Below are 19,871 nucleotides of genomic sequence, written 5' to 3' on the forward strand. Positions count from 1 at the left end.
GCAAGTGCTATCCTACGTGCTAGCAATACAGAGAAGAACCCAATGTTCTCATCTTTTTTTTATTTTTCTTGAGATGGAGTTTTGCAAGTCAGACATAAGCTAATGGATTTAGCTTGACCGACCGCTGAGAGGCTGCTGTTATGAGATTAAGGAAGTGCAATGGCGCGATCTCTGCAATCTCTGCGATCTCTGCGATCACTGCAATCTCTGCCTCCCGTGTTTAAGCGATTGTCCTGCCTCAGCCTCCAGAGTAGCTGGGATTACAGGCATGGGCCACCACGCCCGGCTAATTTTGCATATTTAGGAGAGACGCGGTTTCTCCATGTTGGTCAGTCTGGTCTTGAACTCCTGACATTAGGTGATTCACCAGCCTCAGCCTCCCAAAGTGCTGGGATTACAAGCGTGAGCCACCATGCCCACCCGTTCCCATCTTTTTGAACACAAAATCTTATAGACTGATAGTAAGCCACAAAACACAGAGGTAGCTAGAAAACTACAATTGTTAAAAAGGATAAGAAAGAAAAGTTCGGGCAATGATGACTGAGATGACCGCTCTGGCTATGAACAGGTTTTATTGTTTTTTTCCCTCGGGAATTATCTCCCCAAAAAAAGCTGTTCAGTTTTCTCTCCAGAATAAGACAGACTCATTTAACTGGTGCTGTCCTATCCAAAGTATTCTCTCGGTGTGACCTCAAGTGTTTTCCAGGATTCCCCCCAAAGTAAGAAAATGAACACAAATAAAATAAACCCGCAATGTATTCTTCACACTGATCAATCCTTTATTCATTGTGGTACCTGATCAATGAATGAAAAGTTAACTAATCCAACCATTCCTAAACTGCTTTCTGTATCGAACAGAGTGTGAAGTTCCCGATACAATTTTTTAAATCTGTTAATGCTCTTCAGGGTTTTCAAACAATACCGCCAGCCTCTCAGCCATCCTTGTCTTTTGCAGCGTTGCAATTTTTTGCACCTCCAAAGGGCAGACCATTTCAGTGCGTAAGTCCAGCACCATCTAATATGGTCACCATGTGTGGCCTCCTCCTCCTCCCAAGGCAGGGCTTGTTAGACATCAAGTCTCTGTCTGCCCTGGTAGGATGGGGAAAGGGCTAGGGTACTCTCAGGTCAAATCAACCAAAGTGCTGAGGGAGGAGCTAGCCCACTGTGGACAATGGATTCCTTTCTCCTGTCCCCCGGGGATAACTTGCTGCTTCCTCCTTTCCCCAGAGTGCATGCCTGAGTTCTTCCTGCATGATGATATGTGCCACCAGTCCTGTCCCCGTGGCTTCTACGCAGACTCGCGCCACTGTGTCCCCTGCCATAAAGACTGTCTGGAGTGCAGTGGCCCCAAAGTCGACGACTGCGAGCTCTGTCGTGAGAGTTCCTGGGTCCTCTATGATGGGCTGTGCTTGGAGGAGTGTCCAGCAGGAACCTATTATGAAAAAGAGACTAACGAGTGCAGAGGTAAAGACTTCTGGGATTCAAAGTAGGCTCCGGGGTTTGCAGTTCCAGTTCCAGCCCCAGCTCCAGAGCTGTCATCTTTTTTTTTTTTTTTTTTTTGAGACAAGGTCTCCCTCTGTCTCCCAGGCTCGAGTTCAGTGGCATGAACATGGCTCACTGAAGCCTCTGCCTCCTGGGCTCCAGTGATCCTCCCATTTCGCCTCCAGAGTTGCTGGGAACATAGAGACGAGGTCTCAGAATGTTGCCCAGGCTAGTCTTGAACTCCTGGTTTCAAGCAATCCTCTGCCTTGGCCTCCCAAAGTGCTGGGATGACAGGTGTGAGCCACCATGTCCAGCCTGTCTCATCCTCTCACTTACCCTCTTACCCTCTCACTCAAGGAGGCATATTTTGAATCGGTTGTAAATAATTTTTAGATGAATCGCTCATAAGCTTTGTACAGGTAACTTTTATTAGTGACAAATCACATGGACCTTCCTCACAATAGTGGCTATGAACTGCTGGTCAAAAACAGTTCTCATATAAAGATTTACAGCAGAGAGAAGGAGCCCTCAAATGTCACCCGAGACTTTTCTTGAAATGTTAAGCCATTAAAAGTTTATAGCACAAGCAAAAAAAACTTTCTTGGTGCCTCTTGTCTCCCTTCATGGGTGATTTTTTTTTTTTTTTTTTTTTTGAGACAGAGTCTCACTCTGTCGGCTGGAATGCAGTGGCACGATCTCGGCTCACTACAATCTCTGCCTCCTGGGTTCAAGCGATTCGCCTGCCTCAGGCTCCTAAATAACTAGGACTACAGGCATGCGCCATCATACCCTGCTAATGTTTGTATTTTTAGTAGAGACAGGGTTTCACCATGTTAGCCAGGCTGGTCTCAACCTCCTGACCTCAAGTGATCCTCCTGCCTCGCCCTTCCAAAGTGCTGGGATTACAAGCATGAGCCACAGCACTAGGCCCATGTTTTGTTGTTGTTCTTGAGATGGAGTCTCACTCTGTTGCCCAGGCTGGAGTGCAGTGGCATGATCTCAGCTCACTGCAGCTTCCACCTCCCGGGTTCAAGTGGTTCTCCTGCCTCAGCCTCCTGAGTAGCTAGGATTACAGGCACCTGCCACCACACCCAGCTAATTTTTGTATTTTTAGTAGAGACAGGGTTTCACCATGTTGGCCAGGCCGGTCTCGAATGCCTAACCTCACCCCGGCCTCCCAAAGTGCTGGGATTACAGGCGTGTGCCACCGCGCCCAGCCTCCCTTCGTGGTTTGCTCCCTGGAAGCTCCCCACCTTCCTCTTCATCTTTCAATTCCTGCTCCAAGGTCCCCATTTCCACTCCCACTCAGTCCCTACATGTTCAAGAAAGGCTCTGCTATTATTTATACCTCCTTATGTTTTAGCTCAGCATGAATAATTTGCCTCTTATTCATTATCAAGGAACAGAAAAATAAAATAAGTGATGCACTCTAGAATTCTCTAGCAAGTGAGAGAAATGTTGTGGGCCAGGGGGCTTTTCTAGAGCCCCAGAATTCACTCCGATGAGGCAGCCTGCGGTCCTTCACCCCCACTATGTTGCCCCCAAGCAAACACGAGATAGATGTCCAGAGGCAGTTCCCCTAACAACCGTGAGAGTCTGAGAATGACCTTCCACTGAGAAACCCTGGGACACCCACGCCCTAGGACATACTCGGGAAGGTTTTTGGTAGGACAGGAAGATGTGTCTCCGTCCTGAAGGCTTTCTGCTCCAGCCTTGTGAGGTGGCTATGCCTTTTTGTGTGTTTTATATAAAGCACTATTTAGTGTTAATGTCCTACCTGCCCATATGCGAAAAAGCATGGATGTCCAGGCTGTGCCCGCAGGCAGAAGAGGCGGGCGTTCATGTAGGAGGCAGGCTGTGGAGCTGGGGACGGCTTCCGGGAGGTGGGAGACTCAGCCGCAGGCCTTCAGCGCCATCTTGCCTGTGCGAAGGCCGGAACTGAGGTTCAACTTCTGGCCTTTCTCTGGTGTTGAATAATGAAAGTAATTTACCATACAGAGAGTTTTACAGGTCTCAGAGCATGTTTTCTTAATTTATCTGATTTAATTATCTCCTTGAGAAAGGCCCCTGCTTGCCCATTAGAATCACTTGGGCAGCTCTAACAACCACAGATGCCTGCACCCAACATTGTAATTCCTTCTCCCACCGCCAGTAATTCTGATGCTTAGTGTGGGTTGAGAGCCAATGAGGTAAATGGCAATTTTCTCCATTTTTCTGAGAAGCACATAGATGCTTTGAGAAGGTAAGCACCTGGTGAGGACAGAGTTGAAAACTCACTTGAGGCGTCTCCCTACAATGCCATTGAACTTTCTTTCTTTTTCTTTTTCTTTTTTTTTTTTTTTGAGATGGAGTTTCGCTCTAGTTGCCCAAGCTGGAGTGCAATGGTACGATCTCAACTCACCGCAACCTCCGCCTCCCTGGTTCAAGCGATTCTTCTGCCTCAGACTCCCGAGTAGCTGGATTTACAGGCATGTGCCACCATGCCCAGCTAATTTTGTATTTTTAGTAGAGATGGGGTTTCTCCATGTTGGTCAGGGTGGTCTCGAACTCCCGACCTTAGGTGATCCGCCCGCCTCGGCCTCCCAAAGTGGTGGGATTACAGGTGTGAGCCACTGCACCCGGCCGCCATTGCACTTTCTACCAGACCAAAGGGCTGGGAAGGAATGTGGTATTGGAAGAAACACAGTGACAACCTGACTTTCCAGAGAGATAACACAAAGAACCTGATCTGAAAATTAAGATTCAGGGAAATGTAGAGAAGCATTTAGAACGGAGCAATCTCAGCTGGGCACGGTGGCTCACATCTGTAATCTCTTTGGGAGGCCAAGGCGGGAGGAATCTGAGACCAGCCTGGGCAACATAGCAAGACCCTATTTCTAAAACAAAAATAATAATACAAAAATTAGCCAGATGTGGTGGTGTGTGCCTGTAGTCCCAGCTACTCGAGAGGCTGAGATGGGGACATCACTTTAGCCTGGGAGGTCAATGTTTCAGTGAGCCATGATCACATCACTGCACTCTAGCCTGGGTGACGGAGCAAGAACCTATAGGGAAAAAAAAAAAAAAAATCTGTAAGCGGGATCTTCTCTAAGAAACACAAGGACTTTAGATCCATTCCAATCACGCAGATTATCCCCTAATAGATAGTACAGACACCTCCAAAAGTCCCATACCTTTCCTGAGGCACTGGGGCAGAAGCAGGGAGGCAGTTGCTGAGGTCCTGGGCTCAACTCCTGATACTACTTAGCATGAGTGACTTAGCATCTCCAGCCTCAATTTCCTGATTTAGATAAAATGAGAGGATAATATAAGCAATAATAATACCATGCACGTATCCACCCAGGGAATGCTTACAGGAGGGCCCGCTATGTGCCGTGTGCTCTTTCAGGCCTGGGGAACAGCAGGGAGTGAGACAGAGTCCCTGCCCTCATGGAGCTCACATTCTATTAGGGAAGATAGGTACTAAAGACCATAAACCAAAAGCAAAAGTAAGGCAGAGGGGCAGGACAGGAAGATAGGCAGAATGGAGATAAAACTTGAGAGATGTCTTAGATTTCATAGAGAAAAGGAGGAAGCAAACCATGCATGCATCTGGGAGAAGAGAATTCTAGGCAGAGAGAACAGCAACTACTAAATCCCAGAGATGGTCGGCCTGGTGCAGTGGCTCATGCCTGTAATCCCAGCCCTTTGGGAGGCCAATGCAGAAAAATCACTTGAGGCCAGGAGTTCAAGACCAGCTTAGGCAGTAAAGTGAAGGCCCATCTCTATTTTTTTTTTTTTTCCTGAGACAGGGTCTTGCTCTGTCACCCAGGCTTGAGTGCAGTGGTGTGATCACAGCTCACTTCAGCCTTGACCTCCTGGGTTCAGGAGATCCTTCCACCTTAGCCTCCTGAGTAGCTGGGACTACAGGTGCCCGCCACCATGCCCGGCTAATTTTTGTGTTTTTTCTAGAGACAGTGTTTTGCCATGTTGCTGAGGATGGTCTTGAACTCCTGGGCTCAAGCAATCCACCCATCTTGGCCTCCCAAAGTGCCAGGATTACAGGCATAAGCCACTGCACCCAGCCCCCATCTCTATTTAAATACAGAAAAAGAAAACCTAGAGGTGGAAGAGAATTGTCATTTTCTTTTTCTAACAAATAATTATTGATTCCTGTTACATGCCAGGCTCTCTCATAGGCACTATGTATTCAAAAATAAATGCAAAAGGGACCTTCATTTGTCAACAGACAATTAAATACATTCCAACAATTGCTGTATTGGCGATAAGTTCAAGGTACTCCGGAGGTGACTGGAGGACCATAACAGTAGATGTGATGGTGGAAAATTTGGTGCTGTTACAGAATGGCTTGTTATTATTTTGCTGCAGTTTGGGTAATTATAGTGAGCCTTACTAATATTTCTGAGGTGGCCGTTGCAGGAAGGCACTCCCTGGATACAACAGAAAATAAAATAATACTTGTCTCTCATTTTGCAAAAGAATGGTCCACCCCAGAGCTCAAGGGCTGTACCCAACTCATGGTCCCACGCCCTCGGCCCAGAGCTCTGGAAATCTCCGGAAGAAATGTGGAAGGAATGTGAACACCCTTTCCCAGGGGAAGCCATTCCCCGACGGCCATCCTGGCTCTCACTCACTCTGTCTGTTGCCCCTCCATGCCCACAGATTGTCACAAGTCCTGCTTGACCTGCTCATCGTCTGGGACCTGCACCACTTGTCAGAAAGGCCTGAGGATGAACCCTCATGGGAGCTGCCTGGCCAACAAGAAATGTGCCCCCTCCGAGTACTGGGATGAGGATGCTCCCGGGTGCAAGCCCTGCCACACTAAGTGCTTCCACTGCACGGGGCCGGCGGAGGACCAGTGTCAAACATGCCCCAGGGTCAGCCTTCTTCTCAGTGAGTTACTTCTCCTCCGAGGAGGGCTTTGTGTTTCCCTCCCTCTGGGAAACTGCCTTGCACACTGCCTTCTTTCTTTTTGATTTTTTGCTTTGTGTTTGGGAAATGTTCCAACCTACTGAAAAGATGCAAGAGTAAGAACTGTACAAAGAACAGCACACGGATGTGCTTCATCCAGTTCGCAAATTGCTCATCTTCTACCCCATTTGCTTTATCATTTGTTTGCGGGCTCTCTCCCCTTCTCACTCGTTCTCTCTCTCTCACTCTCTTTCTCTCACTCTCTCAATGTATACATGTACATCATTCCAAATATATATTTTTCGAAGCCATTTGAAGGCATACATCATGGCCCCTTTCCCATAAATATTTCCTCAGATTAGTGATAGTTTCTTATATAACCACAGGATAGTTATCAACTCTAATAAATTGTACCTTCATACGATATTTTAATATACTATCCACATTAAAATTTTCTCAATGCCCCTTTAGGATTCAGTCTAGAGTCCATTGTTTCATGTAGCTTCCATGTCCCGTTTTGTTTGTTTGTTTGTTGTTTGTGGGAAGGAGTCTCACTCTGTTGCTCAGAGTGGAGTACAGTGGTATGATCTTGGCTGACTGCAACCTCTGACTCCTGGGTTCAAGCAATTCTCATGCCTCAGTCTCCTGAGTAGCTGGGATCACAAGTGGGCACCACCGCGCCTGGCTAATTTTTTTTTTTTCCCGTGTTTTTGGTAGAGATGGGGCTTCATCATGTTGGCCAGACTGGTCTTGAACTGCTGGTCTCAAGCAGTCTACGCTCCTCAGCCTCCCAAAGTGCTGGGATTACAGGTGTGAGCCACCACGCCCAGCCACATTTTTGTTTGTTTGTTTTTGTTTTTTGTTTTAAGAGACAAGGTGGCCAGGCGCAGTACCCAGGCTGCTGGAGTGCAGTGGCATGATCATGGCTCACTGCAGCCTTGAACTCCTAGGCTCAAGAGATCCTCCTGCACTTTGGGAGGCCAAGGCGGGCAGATCACGAGGTCAGGAGATCAAGACCATCCTGGGTAACACGGTGAAACCCCGTCTCTACTAAAAAAGAAATACAAAAAATTTAGCTGGGCGTGGTAGTCCCAGCCACTCGGGAGGCTGAGGCAGGAGAATGGTGTGAACCTGGGAGGCAGAGCTTGCACTGAGCCAAGATTGCGCCACTGCACTCAGCCTAGGTGACAGAGCAAGACTCCGTCTCAAAAAAAAAAAAAAAAGAGATCCTCCTGCCTCAGTCTCCCAAGTAGGTGGGATGGGATCACAGACATGAGCCACCATGTCTGGTCCTTCCATGTCATGTCCAGCTAATTTTTTTTTCTCTTTTTAGAGACAAGGGTCTCACTGTGTTCCCCAAGCTGGTCTCGAATTCCTGGGCTCTAGCTATTCTGCCTCAGCCTCCCAAAGTGCTGGGATTACAGGCAGGAACCACTATGCCAGGCCCTTCCATGTCCCTTTAGCCTCCTTTAATCTGAAATGTTTCCACAGACTTTCTTTTTCTTTTACAATATCAATGCTTTAGAAAAATACAGTCTTGGCCAGGTGCAGTGGCTCACACCTGTAATCCCAGCACTTTGGGAGGCCAAGGCAGGCAGATCATGAGGTCAGGAGTTCAAGACCAGCCTGACCAACATGGTGAAACCCTGTCTCTACTAAAAATACAAAATTTAGCCGGGCGTGGTGGCGGGCACCTGTAGTCCCAGCTACTCAGGAGGCTAAGGCAGGAGAATCGCTTGAACCCGGGAGGCAGAGGTTGCAGTGAGCCGAGATCACGCCACTACACTCCAGCCTGGGTGACAAAGCAAGACTCCATCTCAAAAAAAAAAAAAAAAGAAAAGAGAAAAGAAAAATACAGTCTTCATTTTTCCTTTTGGGTGAGTGTGAAGTTGTCCGTGCTGAGTTGCAGTGTGCGTGCTCGGCCAGCATACTTCAGAAGTGATGTTGTATCCTCCAAGAGTCACATCTGGAGAAACGTGATCTCCACCTGCCTCTCCTCGGTGATATTAATGTTGATCACCTGGCCAAGATGTTCAGTTTCTCTACTGCATAATTACTATTTATTCCCTTGTAACTGATAAATAGCCTGTGGAGTTACACTTCAAGAACATGTAGATATTCACCTCCTCGTCAAAATTTCCCCCCCATTTAGCATGGTTGATTAAGAAATCTTGAGGAAAATGTGGCACAGGTCAACGTAGGCCACGTCCCACAGATCCAGTTTGAAGGTTATTGCTAACATGAAGTAATGTCCTCAGGTTTCCAGGGATACTGTGACTAGGCTTAAAACAAGCATAGGAGAACGAAAATGAAACAAAACTTAACTAAAAAAGAAGCCATAGGAGACAGAAGGGAGACATGAATATGGTGAAGACCAGGAAGTATGAGCACTTTTCTCCCCCACCAGGACAGTAGACCTGAGAAGCGTGAAACTCCAAATAGACACGTGTGGTGGGCTGGGCGCAGTGGCTCACGCCTGTAATCCCAGCACTTTGGGAGGTCAAGGCAGGAGGATTGCTTGAGTCCAGGAGTTCAAGGCCAGTCTAGGCAACATAGTGAGACTTCATCTCTACAAAAAAATGGAAAAAGAAATAAAAATTTTAAATTTTAAAAGTTTAAACATTAATAAAAGAAAAATGTTTTAAAGACATGTGCGGCAAGTTTCTCCTCTTCATATTGAGGGAGGACACCATCCCCCTGCTAAGACACAGGGAGGCCTATTCTCAATGCCATTCCTGATCCCTTCATAATAGAAAACACTCATAGAGACCAGTCTTCTCTATCCATCTACCTTAGCTCCTGGCCCACAAATCTCTGTGACTCTCTCTCCCAGCAGCTGCTACTTCATAAAAGCATTCCCTCCAGCCACGTCTTCCACGTAATCCCATGGGAAGATTCCCAAAACCTTCTTTTCTACCTACCTCCAATCTAGAGTGCCACCAGTAATCATCTCAGATGCCTTCATACAGAGAAGACACCTTGCCTCCACAAAGTGGCCTTCCCCTCATCCGAGGCTGCAGATTAGACTAGAGCTGAGGCTTCAGCGCTGGTGTAGGACACAGAGGTGTATCCCCCTGAGGGTGGGTGCAGATTTGCTCAGCCTGGTCTCCTCACATTCTCTCCACCCTGTCCCACACCACCACACCACCAAGGTCAGGCTATTTATAAATTAGATACTTTTTTTGGACATTAGGCTAGACTGAATAATGGCCCCCCTGAAGATGTCACATCCTAATCCCCAGATCCTGTAAACGTATTACTCTATTTGGTAAAAGGGACTTTGGGGCTGTGATTTAATTAAGGATCTCAGCGTAGAGAGATTATCCTGCATTATCCACGTAGACCCAATGCCATCACAAGGGTCTGATAAGAGAGATGCCAGGGGATCAGAGTCAGTAGTAGAAGGTGATGTGATCAGAAGCAGAGGGACAGAGAGAAGCTACTGCACTGCTGCCTTTGAAGACGGAGGAAGGGGCCATGAGCCAAGGCATGCAGGTGAACTTTAGCAGGTGGAAAAGGAAAGGAAACAGATTCCCTCCTAGAGCCTCTAAAAGGAACAGAGCCCTGTGGATCTATTTTGGACTTCTGACCTCCAGAACGGTATAATAATAAATTATTATTTCAAGCCCCCAAGTTGGGGATACTTGGTAAGAACAGCAATAAGAGACTAATACAGAGATGTTTTTTCTTTAGGAAGCTAGGGCTTCCCCCTAGTTAACCAGATACATGAGCTGGACTATGAGTCATTGCCAACATCCACAGTCGCCGGACCATAGTTTCTGTTCTACCCACCACGGCTAATCCACTGAGAGATTTGGGTGGGACACAGATGAGATTTGGATCTCTGATGAGATGAGATGGGATCACTGATGAGATATGGGTGGGACACAGAGCAAAACCACATCAGTGACTTCTGTTTTCCTTGTATTCCTCGTGGCCTTAGGGTAATTCTATTTCTTAGACACTCATCTTAGTTCCCAAACATATCCGTCAGTTCACAGGGACATCATCCCATTCTTCCTGAAGCCCTCTCCTCCCTCCCACCGTGGTACACAGGAGGGAGAACACAGGGGAGACACGTGTCATGCTCAATGTCCAAACAGACATTTTTCCTCCCATGACAGACACAACCTGTGTGAAGGACTGCCCAGAGGGCTATTATGCTGATGAGGACAGCCACCAGTGTGCCCGCTGCCACAGCTCTTGCAGGACATGTGAAGGGAGACACAGCAGGCAGTGCCACTCCTGCCGACCAGGCTGGTTCCAGCTAGGAAAAGAGTGCCTGCTCCAGTGCAGGGAAGGGTAAGTGCTCAATACATTCCCCCCCCCCGTCCCATGTAATTCCACAGTCACACCAGATATCAACCCATTTTACAAAGGAAGAAACTAAGATTCAGAACACTTATAAAACCAGGTTGAAGTCTCAGTGCTAGTAAGGAGCAAAGATGAACCAATTCACAATAACAGAAGAGAAACAGGAGAGGCTGTTACTCTTGTGATCCAGTGAGTTATCACAAAGGGTCAGATTGTCGAGCCAGACTCACCTGAGCAATTGATCTTCCTCAGCGACAGTCCTCAATGATGATCCAAAGCATATTGGCAGCTGGGCACTGCGGCACATGTCTGTAATCCCAACGACATGGGAGGTTGAAGCTGGAGGATCACTTAAGGCAAGGAGTTTGAACCAGCCTGGGCAACACAGTGAGACCCCGTCTGTAAAATATTAAGATAAGATTAGCTGGGCGTGGTGCCATGAGGCTATAGTCCCAGCTTCTATGGAAGCTGAGGCGGGGCATGATCACTTGAGCCTAGGAGTTGGAGGCTGCAGTAAGCTATGATTGCCCCACGGCACTCCAGTCTCAGTGACAGAGCAAGACCTTGTTTCTAAAAATTAAAACAATTTGGCAAAGGGTCTCAGTAATCACAAGGCAGAAGCAAAGCATCCTTTCCTCAGAGAAACCCAAGACCATTAATGGAGGTTCTATTTCTTCGGCTTCAGGACTTGTTCTGATTCAGATTTAAAATTCAGGGTCTCACGTTCTCCCAACCTGCTTATGTGAGGAGAGCAGTGAATGCGGAACATTGATTTACAAAGGAAATAGCTCCATTAACATCTCCATTTATTCCCCATTAATTCCCCAGCCTGTCATGTCCCCCATAAATCCACAAATTACAGGTCTTGTTATCATAAACAACCTAGACACACACTTGATGTATCCCTCTAAAAGCATTTCACGGATAAGGACTCTATTATTTTTCTGCCAGGAAGAACTGTTAGTGTTATCCAAAGGTCTGATTGCCAGGATATCCTTTTTTTCCCCCTGGGCATCCCCAGTAAAGAGTAAAAGATTGATGATAGGCCTGTTGCTGACTCTTTCTACCCAATCAATAACCTAGAGCACTGGGAGTTTCCAGACCCAAATCAAGGGCTGTGACCTTAGACCTTCCTCAAATGCTTTCACCCAAATTGACACGTCTCTTCAGTCCTATAGCAGTTACTGCTTGTTTCATTCATTTCAGTGCTATATGCTGCCTTGCATTTTGATTTATCTCATTCATTCGCTTATTTATTTAACATGTCTCATGACGAGCACTTTTTATATATAAATAAGATGAGTAAGAGAAAGATTGACCATGTTAGTTTGTTTTCACACGGCTGATAAAGACATACCCAAGACCGGGCAATTTATAAACGGAAGAGGTTTAATTCAACTTACAGTTCCATGTGGATGGGGAGGCCTCACAATCATGGCAGAAGGCAAGTAGGAGCAAGTCACATCTTATGTGGATAGCAGCAGGCAAAGAGAGAGAATGAGAGCCAGGTGAAACTGGTTTCTCCTTATCAAACTATCAGATCTCGTAAGACTTATTCACAACCACAATAACAGCATGCGGGAAACCGCCCCCACAATCCAGCCATCTCCCACTGGGTCCCTCCCACAACACGTGGGAATTATGGGAGTACAATTCAAGATGAGATTTGGACACAGAGCCAAACCATATCACTGACTTTAAGAGTTTATTCTTATTCTTATATGCCTCTTCCCAAGAAAATCATAAACTCATGGAAGAAAAACACTTCTTATGTCTTACATCTGCTTCTACAACACTCAGCACAGAGCCACACATTAGCAGCTCTTGAAAAACACCAGCCAGGCCGGGCATGGTGGCTCACGCCTATAATCCCAGCACTTTGGGAGGCCAAGGTGGGCAGATCACAAGGTTAGGAGTTCAAGACCAGCCTGGCCAACAGGGTGAAACCCCATCTCTACTAAAAATACAAAAACTAGCCAGGCATGGTGGCATGTGCCTGTAATCCCAGCTACTTGGGTGGCTGAGGCAGGAGAATTGCTTGAACCCAGGAGGAGGAGGTTGCAGTGAGCCAAGATCATACCACTGTACTCAAGCCTGGGTGACAGAGCAAGACTCTGTCTCAGAAAGAAAAATACCAGCCATATAGATCAAGGAAGAAAGGGCCCTGCCAGATTAAGAACAGAGATGGATGGACAGGCATGGTGGCTCATGCCTGTAATTCCAGCACTTTCCGGGGCTGAGGTGGGCAGATCACTTGAGGCCAGGAGTTCAAGACCAGCCTTGCCAACATGATGAGACCCTGTCTCTAGTAACAATACAAAAATTAGCAGGGTGTGTTGGCAGGCGCCTGTGATCCCAGCTACTCGGGAATCTGAGGCATGAGAATTGCTTAAACCTGGAGGCAAAGGTTTCAGTGAGCCAAGATCGTACCACTGCACTCCAGCCTGGGCAAGAGAAAAAGACTCTGTCAAAAAAAAAAAAAAAAAAAAACCAGGGATGAAGCTACCTGGCTTAGCCCTTCTGCATCACCCTAGTAAGTGTCTGAAAAGATCTGAAGCCCATCTTCCTCAAATCAAGTCAGTAAATACTCTCAAGCACAAAAAGGGTGCTTAATCATCCTGTCATCTAGGTAGAATGCAGACCATGGAATTAAGAAGACAGTTGTTCCACGGTGTGTGAACCCAGGGCTGGTGAGGGGAGGCACAGGTTGCCATAGATCCCTTTAATAAAGAAGAAATTGAATATTCATGAGGTATAAGAGGCGAACTCTTCCTTTAGTAAAATCAGTGTTCCACATGCTTGGCATAAGCCTCGTATGTTAAATCTCTGCCTTGGAAAAGTAGATATATACTTCTCTGCACCCTATCCCAACCCACATAATTATTTTGGTGTTTAACTCAGAGAAGTTTCTTTAAAGCCTAGGTTACTGCTTATGCTTATGCTCTTCGAAGCTGGAAAACTGATGAGTCCTCAAAGCAAGCAGTGGTGTTGTACTCTTTTAATCTGGTCCAATAAACTCTTTGTTGTCTCTTTTAGCATTCCTCCTTGATAATTTAAAAAACCTACTTAAAATTGATAAGCTTTCTTTCCCACAGTTCCTACTGATGATTTTCATCTTTATAACAATCTACAATAAAAACATTAGGTAAAAAAAAACTTTTGTATGCTGCTTAAGAGTTACAAAGTATTTCCACTCACAATGTATCTTTACATTATGATTTGATTCTACAACAATCTCATGAGGTTGCTATTAGTCTCTCCAATTTACAGATGAAGAAACTGAGGCTCAGAGGGGTTAAGTGACTTGCCTAAAGTCATGGAGCTACTAATACATGGCGGAGCCAGGAGTAAAAATTCAATCTTCTGACTCTAATCCTGTGTATTCCCTCTGCTCTGTGTACATTTCACTTTTCTCTGATGGTTTCTTTTCTTGAGTCTTATGTGGGCTTTGTCAGCCATTCAGCTCATCATCGCTTTGTCTCTCAGATACCTCAGTCTTACAGATTGACACATAGTAGTCATTGTTCTTCACATAACTGCAGAAAGCGAAGCAGGTCTCCAGTTACCACAAGCCGGGCCACTGAGGTTCCAATGTGCTCCCTCAGATCAGTGACGGGTGGCTAAATAGAGCAAGGCTCAGCATAACCTAGGCATGGTGTGAGTTCTCAGCAAGTTCACGGAGCTGAATCAGTCTACAAAAAAAGCCTATTGGGACCTGTAGTGTTGCACCAGAGAAAACAAAGATGAATCTTTAGGTTTCTAGGATAGGTTTAGTGGTGCTGATGTCTAGAGATACAGAGATGAATCAGATGACCTTTAGAAGCTCATCCTTAGCAAGAGGATGAGCTTGTTACCCTCTTATGTCTTGCTTGCAAACCTTTGTTTACCTTCAATTAATGAACTATTTTGTTACAGCGTTTAACAGTTAAGCTCAAATCATATTGTCCCACTTCACTAACTGACTTTAAGCAAGTTGTCTAAATTCTCTAAGCCTCAATATTTACTTCTGTAAAATAAGGATAATAATACCTAAATCATAAGATTTGTTATGAGGATAAATCATACAATTTATAATTATCACTAATGTACATTCATTATTTATAAAGTGCCCATCATGGTCCCCACCCCTTTCTCAGTAATCACATGTTTAATTGTAGGTACTAACATTAGCCCCATCTTATAGATGAGAAACCTGAGGCACAGAGATGTTGAGTGACTGGCCCAAGGTCACACAGCTTGTAAGTGGTTATGGCTGGGATTTAAAACTGTAGTCTTGTTCCCTAGGGCAAATGGTAACTTCCACACTCTAGGTTCTCATTTGCAGGTTCAACAAGGTGAAATAATGTTTATGAAGTCCCTGGAATACTATCAGGCATATTAGTAGAAACGTAATGAATAGTGGTTATAGTTATTATATTTAACCTCCAAAAATCTTTTCAAACAAGGTTATATCTGTTATGTAAATGTCAATATCACACTTGTCACCTCCTATTTCAAAATCTGTTTTTTAATTGACAAATTAGAAGAATAATTCAGAGGTACATTTATTTTATTTATGTTATCTTTTATTTTATTTTATTTATGACAGTCTCACTCTGTCACCCAGACTAGAGTGCAGTGGTGTGCTCTCAGCTCACTTTCCTGTGTTCAAATGATTCTCATGCGTCAGCCACCCAAGTAGCTGGGACTACACACCACATCTGGCTATTTTTGTTTGTTTGTTTGTATTTGTAGTAGAGATGAGGTTTCACCATGTTGATTCACCAGGCTGGTCTCAAACTCCTAACCTCAAGCCATCCTCTCATCTTGGCCTCCCAAAGTGCTGGGATTACAGGTGTGAGCCACTGTGCCTGGCCAGATGGATCTCTTTTTTTGAGATGGAGTCTCACATTATCGCCTAGGCTGGAATACAGTGGCATGATCTCAGTTCACTGCAACCTCCACCTCCCAGGTTCAAATGATTCTCCTGCATCAACCTCCCAAGTAGCTGGGATTACAGGCACATGCTACCACATCTGGATAATTTTTGTATTTTTAGTAGAGACAGGGTTTCACCATATTGGCCAGGCTGGTCTCAAACTTCTGACCTCAAGTGATCCAACCATGTTGGCCTCCCAAAGTGCTATAATTACAGGTGTGAGCCACTGCACCCAGCCTGGATGGATTTTTTAAATGTACCTCTGAATGGCCAGGCCAACATAGTGAGACACTCATCACTATTTTAAAAAAAAAAAAATTTTTTTTTAATCCTTCCATTCTCTGATGCCAGCCATTAACCACAACTTAAAGCATGAATTTGGAGAGGCACATGGTAGAAAAAGGCAATGGTAGCTAGCAACAATGGAGATGCTACTAGGTGTGATAAGCACTAGGTCTTTTCATATGTGTTAGTTACCCAGTTTAACTTTCACAAATAATAGGGGAGGGATTGGCCCAATTTACCGGTAAGAACACTGGGAATCATTGGATTCATTAGTGTTATTAGCAATGAATCTAATGAGTAAGGTAAAGAGGCTAAAGTCACCCAGCTTGTAAATGAAACCTGACTACCACGTTTTTCCACTGCACCCAATTTACGATCTAAGCTTGGTATTCCATCGTTTCTTCTCCCTCGGTTTCAGGTATTACGCAGACAACTCCACCGGCCGGTGTGAGAGGTGCCACAGGATCTGCAAGGGGTGCCGGGGCCCACGGCCCACAGACTGCCTGTCTTGCGAGAGATTTTTCTTTCTGCTCCGCTCCAAAGGAGAGTGTCATCCCTCCTGCCCAGACCATTACTATGTAGAGCAAAGCACACAGACCTGTGAGAGATGCCATCCGACTTGTGATCAATGCAAAGGTGAGAGTCTGTCATTTTGCATGTGTGCAAATGAAAAATGAAAAAGTTTTCTTCCTTCTTTGCCCCTTTCTCTCTTCTCACCACCTGGGAGATTCCTCTTGCTTCCCCACCTCGTGTATGATCCTCTCCAGCATCAGCGCCCTCTGTTTGCTCTTAACTTCTGCCTCTTCCCTCTAACCTGGGCTGTTCCTGCCCATCCCCCATCCTTCAAGGCCCAGAGACAGGTATCATCTCCTTGAGGAAGCACTGTTCGTCCACTCGTCATTTTCCTATTCTACCTGATGAATCTGTCTGGGGGGATTTGTTTATTTTCGTTGCTTGCACTATTCCCTGAGACTTCTGCCTCAAATTCTCGTAAGTTCCATACCTCTTTTACAGAAACTTGGTTGTCTGTCCAAGAGATCATTAAGGCTCACCATCTACCCACGAGCCCAGGCTGATACTTTGAAGTTCTCCTCGACTCTTCTTCCCTTGTCACCTGCCCAACCCACCCACCTCCAACAAAGCTAAACTTCAAGATCTGTTGATTCTCTTTCCCAAATAGTTATCTAATGAGATCTTTTTCCACTCTCACTACCCTCATCTTCCATTTTTACTATCTAGTATCACACCTTTTGAAGCAGCCAGCAGGTCACCCCAACTCTGAATCTTGCCCCCACACCAGGTCATCTGGTATACTAATGCCAGAGTGAGTGCCCTAAAATTCAAATTTCTCATTTTTCTCTACACCTTGCCATAAATATGTGATCACCATGAACGCTTCTCAATATTTAAGAAAGAAATACTTCTATATTTTAATTGTTAAAACTTTCTACAAAAAATATTATTAGCTGGTAGGATACATACCTGTGCTTTTCAAAATTATCTTGGCTATGCTTAGTTCTTTTACGTGAATACGTAATCAGTCAAGTTTCATTTTTAAAAAATCTTTCATTTTTAAAAAGTATTTTGATATTGAGTGGCATTGCATTGAATTTATTTTGGAGAAAACCCCATCTTTACAATCCTGAGTTATATTTATGAATGTGGTATATCTCTCCATTCTATGCATTTACTTATTACACTTCAGTAAAGTTTTAATAAGTGTTTTTTTGTTTGTTTGTTTTTTGAGATGGAGTATCGCTCTGTCGCCCAGGCTGGAGTGCAGTGGCATGATCTCAGCTCACTGCAACCTCTGCCTCCCAGGATCAAGCGATTCTCCTGCCTCAGCCTCCTGAGTAGCTGGGATTACAGACTCACACCACCACGCCCGGCTAATTTTTGTATTTTTAGTAGAGACGGGGTTTCACTATGTTGGTCAGGCTGGTCTCGAATTCCTGACATCATGATCCGCCCGCCTTGACCTCCCAAAGTGCTGGGATTACAGGTGTGAGCCACTGCACCTGGCCAATAAATGTTTTTATATTTAAAAGGTGATTCAGATTTTCCCAGCAGTTCCCTTAACTTATGCCTTAAGGACTCTTCTTCCATATATTCTAGAAGCTAGAACTACCCAGAACCACTCAGCAGCCACCAAATGTGCCAGGCTCTTTCATGCCTTTATTGACTCAATGCTCTAGGGAACCCTCTATTAAAGATTCAGCTTGAGTATCATCTCATCTCCTCCGTGGAGCTTTTGTTAGTCCTCCCAGGAGTATTCTTCCTCCTTCTTAATTCTGTAATACACTGCTTTATCATAGAAATTTTACATCACATTGTAATTAAACAAGTCCACCCCTCCTACTGATTGTGAGCCCCTCAAGCAAAGGCAAGGATTATACTACATTCATTGTGTATCCCTTGTTTCTACTCTGGAGTGTAAAACATAAGTTTTCATTAAGCGTTTGTTCACTGAATGGATGACTGTATAGGAAACAAATTCCTAATGTCTTTTTGCAAATTAAAAAGTGTTCAACTATAAGATCTTCAAATAGCCAGGCGCGGTGGCTCACGTCTGTAATCCCAGCACTTTGGGAGGCTGAGGTGGGCGGATCACCTGAGGTCAGGAGTTCAAGACGGGCCTGACCAACATGGTGAAACCCCTTCTCTACTAAAATACAAAAATTAGCTAGGCGTAGTGGCAAGTGCCTGTACTCTCACCTACTTGGGAGACTGAGGTGGGAGAATTGCTTGAAACCTGGAGGCGGAGGTTGCAGTGAGCTGAGATTACGCCATTGCACTCCAGCCTGGCAACAGAGCGAGACTGTCTCAAAAAAAAAAAAAATCTTCAAATATTGTTTCTCCACTCTCCCCTCCAATCTCCTTTTATGGAATTTCTATTAAATGCAATTTAGAGTTTATTATCTGTCCTTTGTATCCTACCTACTCTTTTTTATTTTACCTCTTTGACTCTATGTGAGTTATACTAGGTTAATTCTTCAGCACTCCATTTCATTCCCTGACTTGTTCTCTGTGCTCCGTTTAAAATCCAACCCATCTATCTTTTTGTTTTCAGTTTAAGTGACTATATTTTTACTTTTGAGAGTTCTAATTGGCCAGGTGCAGTGACTAATACCTGTAATCACACCACTTTGGAAGGCCGAGGTGGGAGTGACACTAGAGCCCAGGAGTTCAAGACTAGCCTGGGCAACTTGGCAAAATCCTGTTTCTACAAAAAAAAAAAAAAAAATACAAAAATTAGTCAGGCGTGGTGGCACACAATAGTAATCCCAGCTACTCAGGAGGCTGAGGTGGGAAGATCACTTGAGCAAGGAATGTCAAGACAGCAGTGAGCTGTGATTGTGCCACCGCACTCCAGCCTGGGTGACAGAGTGAGACCATGCCAAAAAAAAAAAGATTTCTAATTGTTTCTTTTTCTCATCCATTTTTATTTTAGATCTTTGTTTGTATCTTATAATTTAATATATTTATGGATACTATGTTTTTATTTACTTATGAGCATCTTAAACACACCAATTTTAAAGACTTTGTCAAATGTTTTTATGAAATCAATATTATCTGAGGTAAATTTATGTTCTAATTATTGATTGTGTTTGTCATCTTTTTTTTTTTTAACTTTATTTTATAGAGACGAGGTCTCGCTATGTTGCCCAGGCTAATCCTGAACTCCTGGGCTCAAACGATCCTCCCATCTTGGCCACCCAAAGTGCTGAAGTTACAGGAGTGAGCCATTGCACTGGCCTGACATCTTTCTTAGCATTCATTTTATCTATATACTTTGGAATGTTGGTCTTAGCTCATTGTAAATGAAATATTTTGGTTTTGGTTCTTTACTCCCTCTCTCTCTTCTTTTATCTTTACTTCTCACAGTCTGGAAATTTTTCCATTAACTATTCCTGTCTCCAACCTGAAACTCAGTCCAGAAACAAGATGTTCCAGCGTTCCT

General features: G+C 44.8%; 1 protein-coding gene across 1 annotated transcript in view; it reads left to right on the forward strand.

Annotated features, from left to right (window-relative positions):
• Positions 1 to 19,871, forward strand: part of PCSK5 (proprotein convertase subtilisin/kexin type 5) — a 466,873-nt gene that overhangs the window by 428,951 nt on the left and 18,051 nt on the right. Inside the window, exons 31-34 of the mRNA XM_025360325.1 lie at positions 1,228 to 1,464; positions 6,145 to 6,375; positions 10,518 to 10,695; positions 16,329 to 16,546. Of these exons, the coding sequence (XP_025216110.1) occupies positions 1,228 to 1,464; positions 6,145 to 6,375; positions 10,518 to 10,695; positions 16,329 to 16,546 (864 nt within the window). The remainder of the gene's footprint in view (positions 1 to 1,227; positions 1,465 to 6,144; positions 6,376 to 10,517; positions 10,696 to 16,328; positions 16,547 to 19,871) is intronic.

This window comes from Theropithecus gelada, chromosome 15 (genome assembly GCF_003255815.1).
Source record: "Theropithecus gelada isolate Dixy chromosome 15, Tgel_1.0, whole genome shotgun sequence".
NCBI lineage: Eukaryota > Metazoa > Chordata > Mammalia > Primates > Cercopithecidae > Theropithecus > Theropithecus gelada.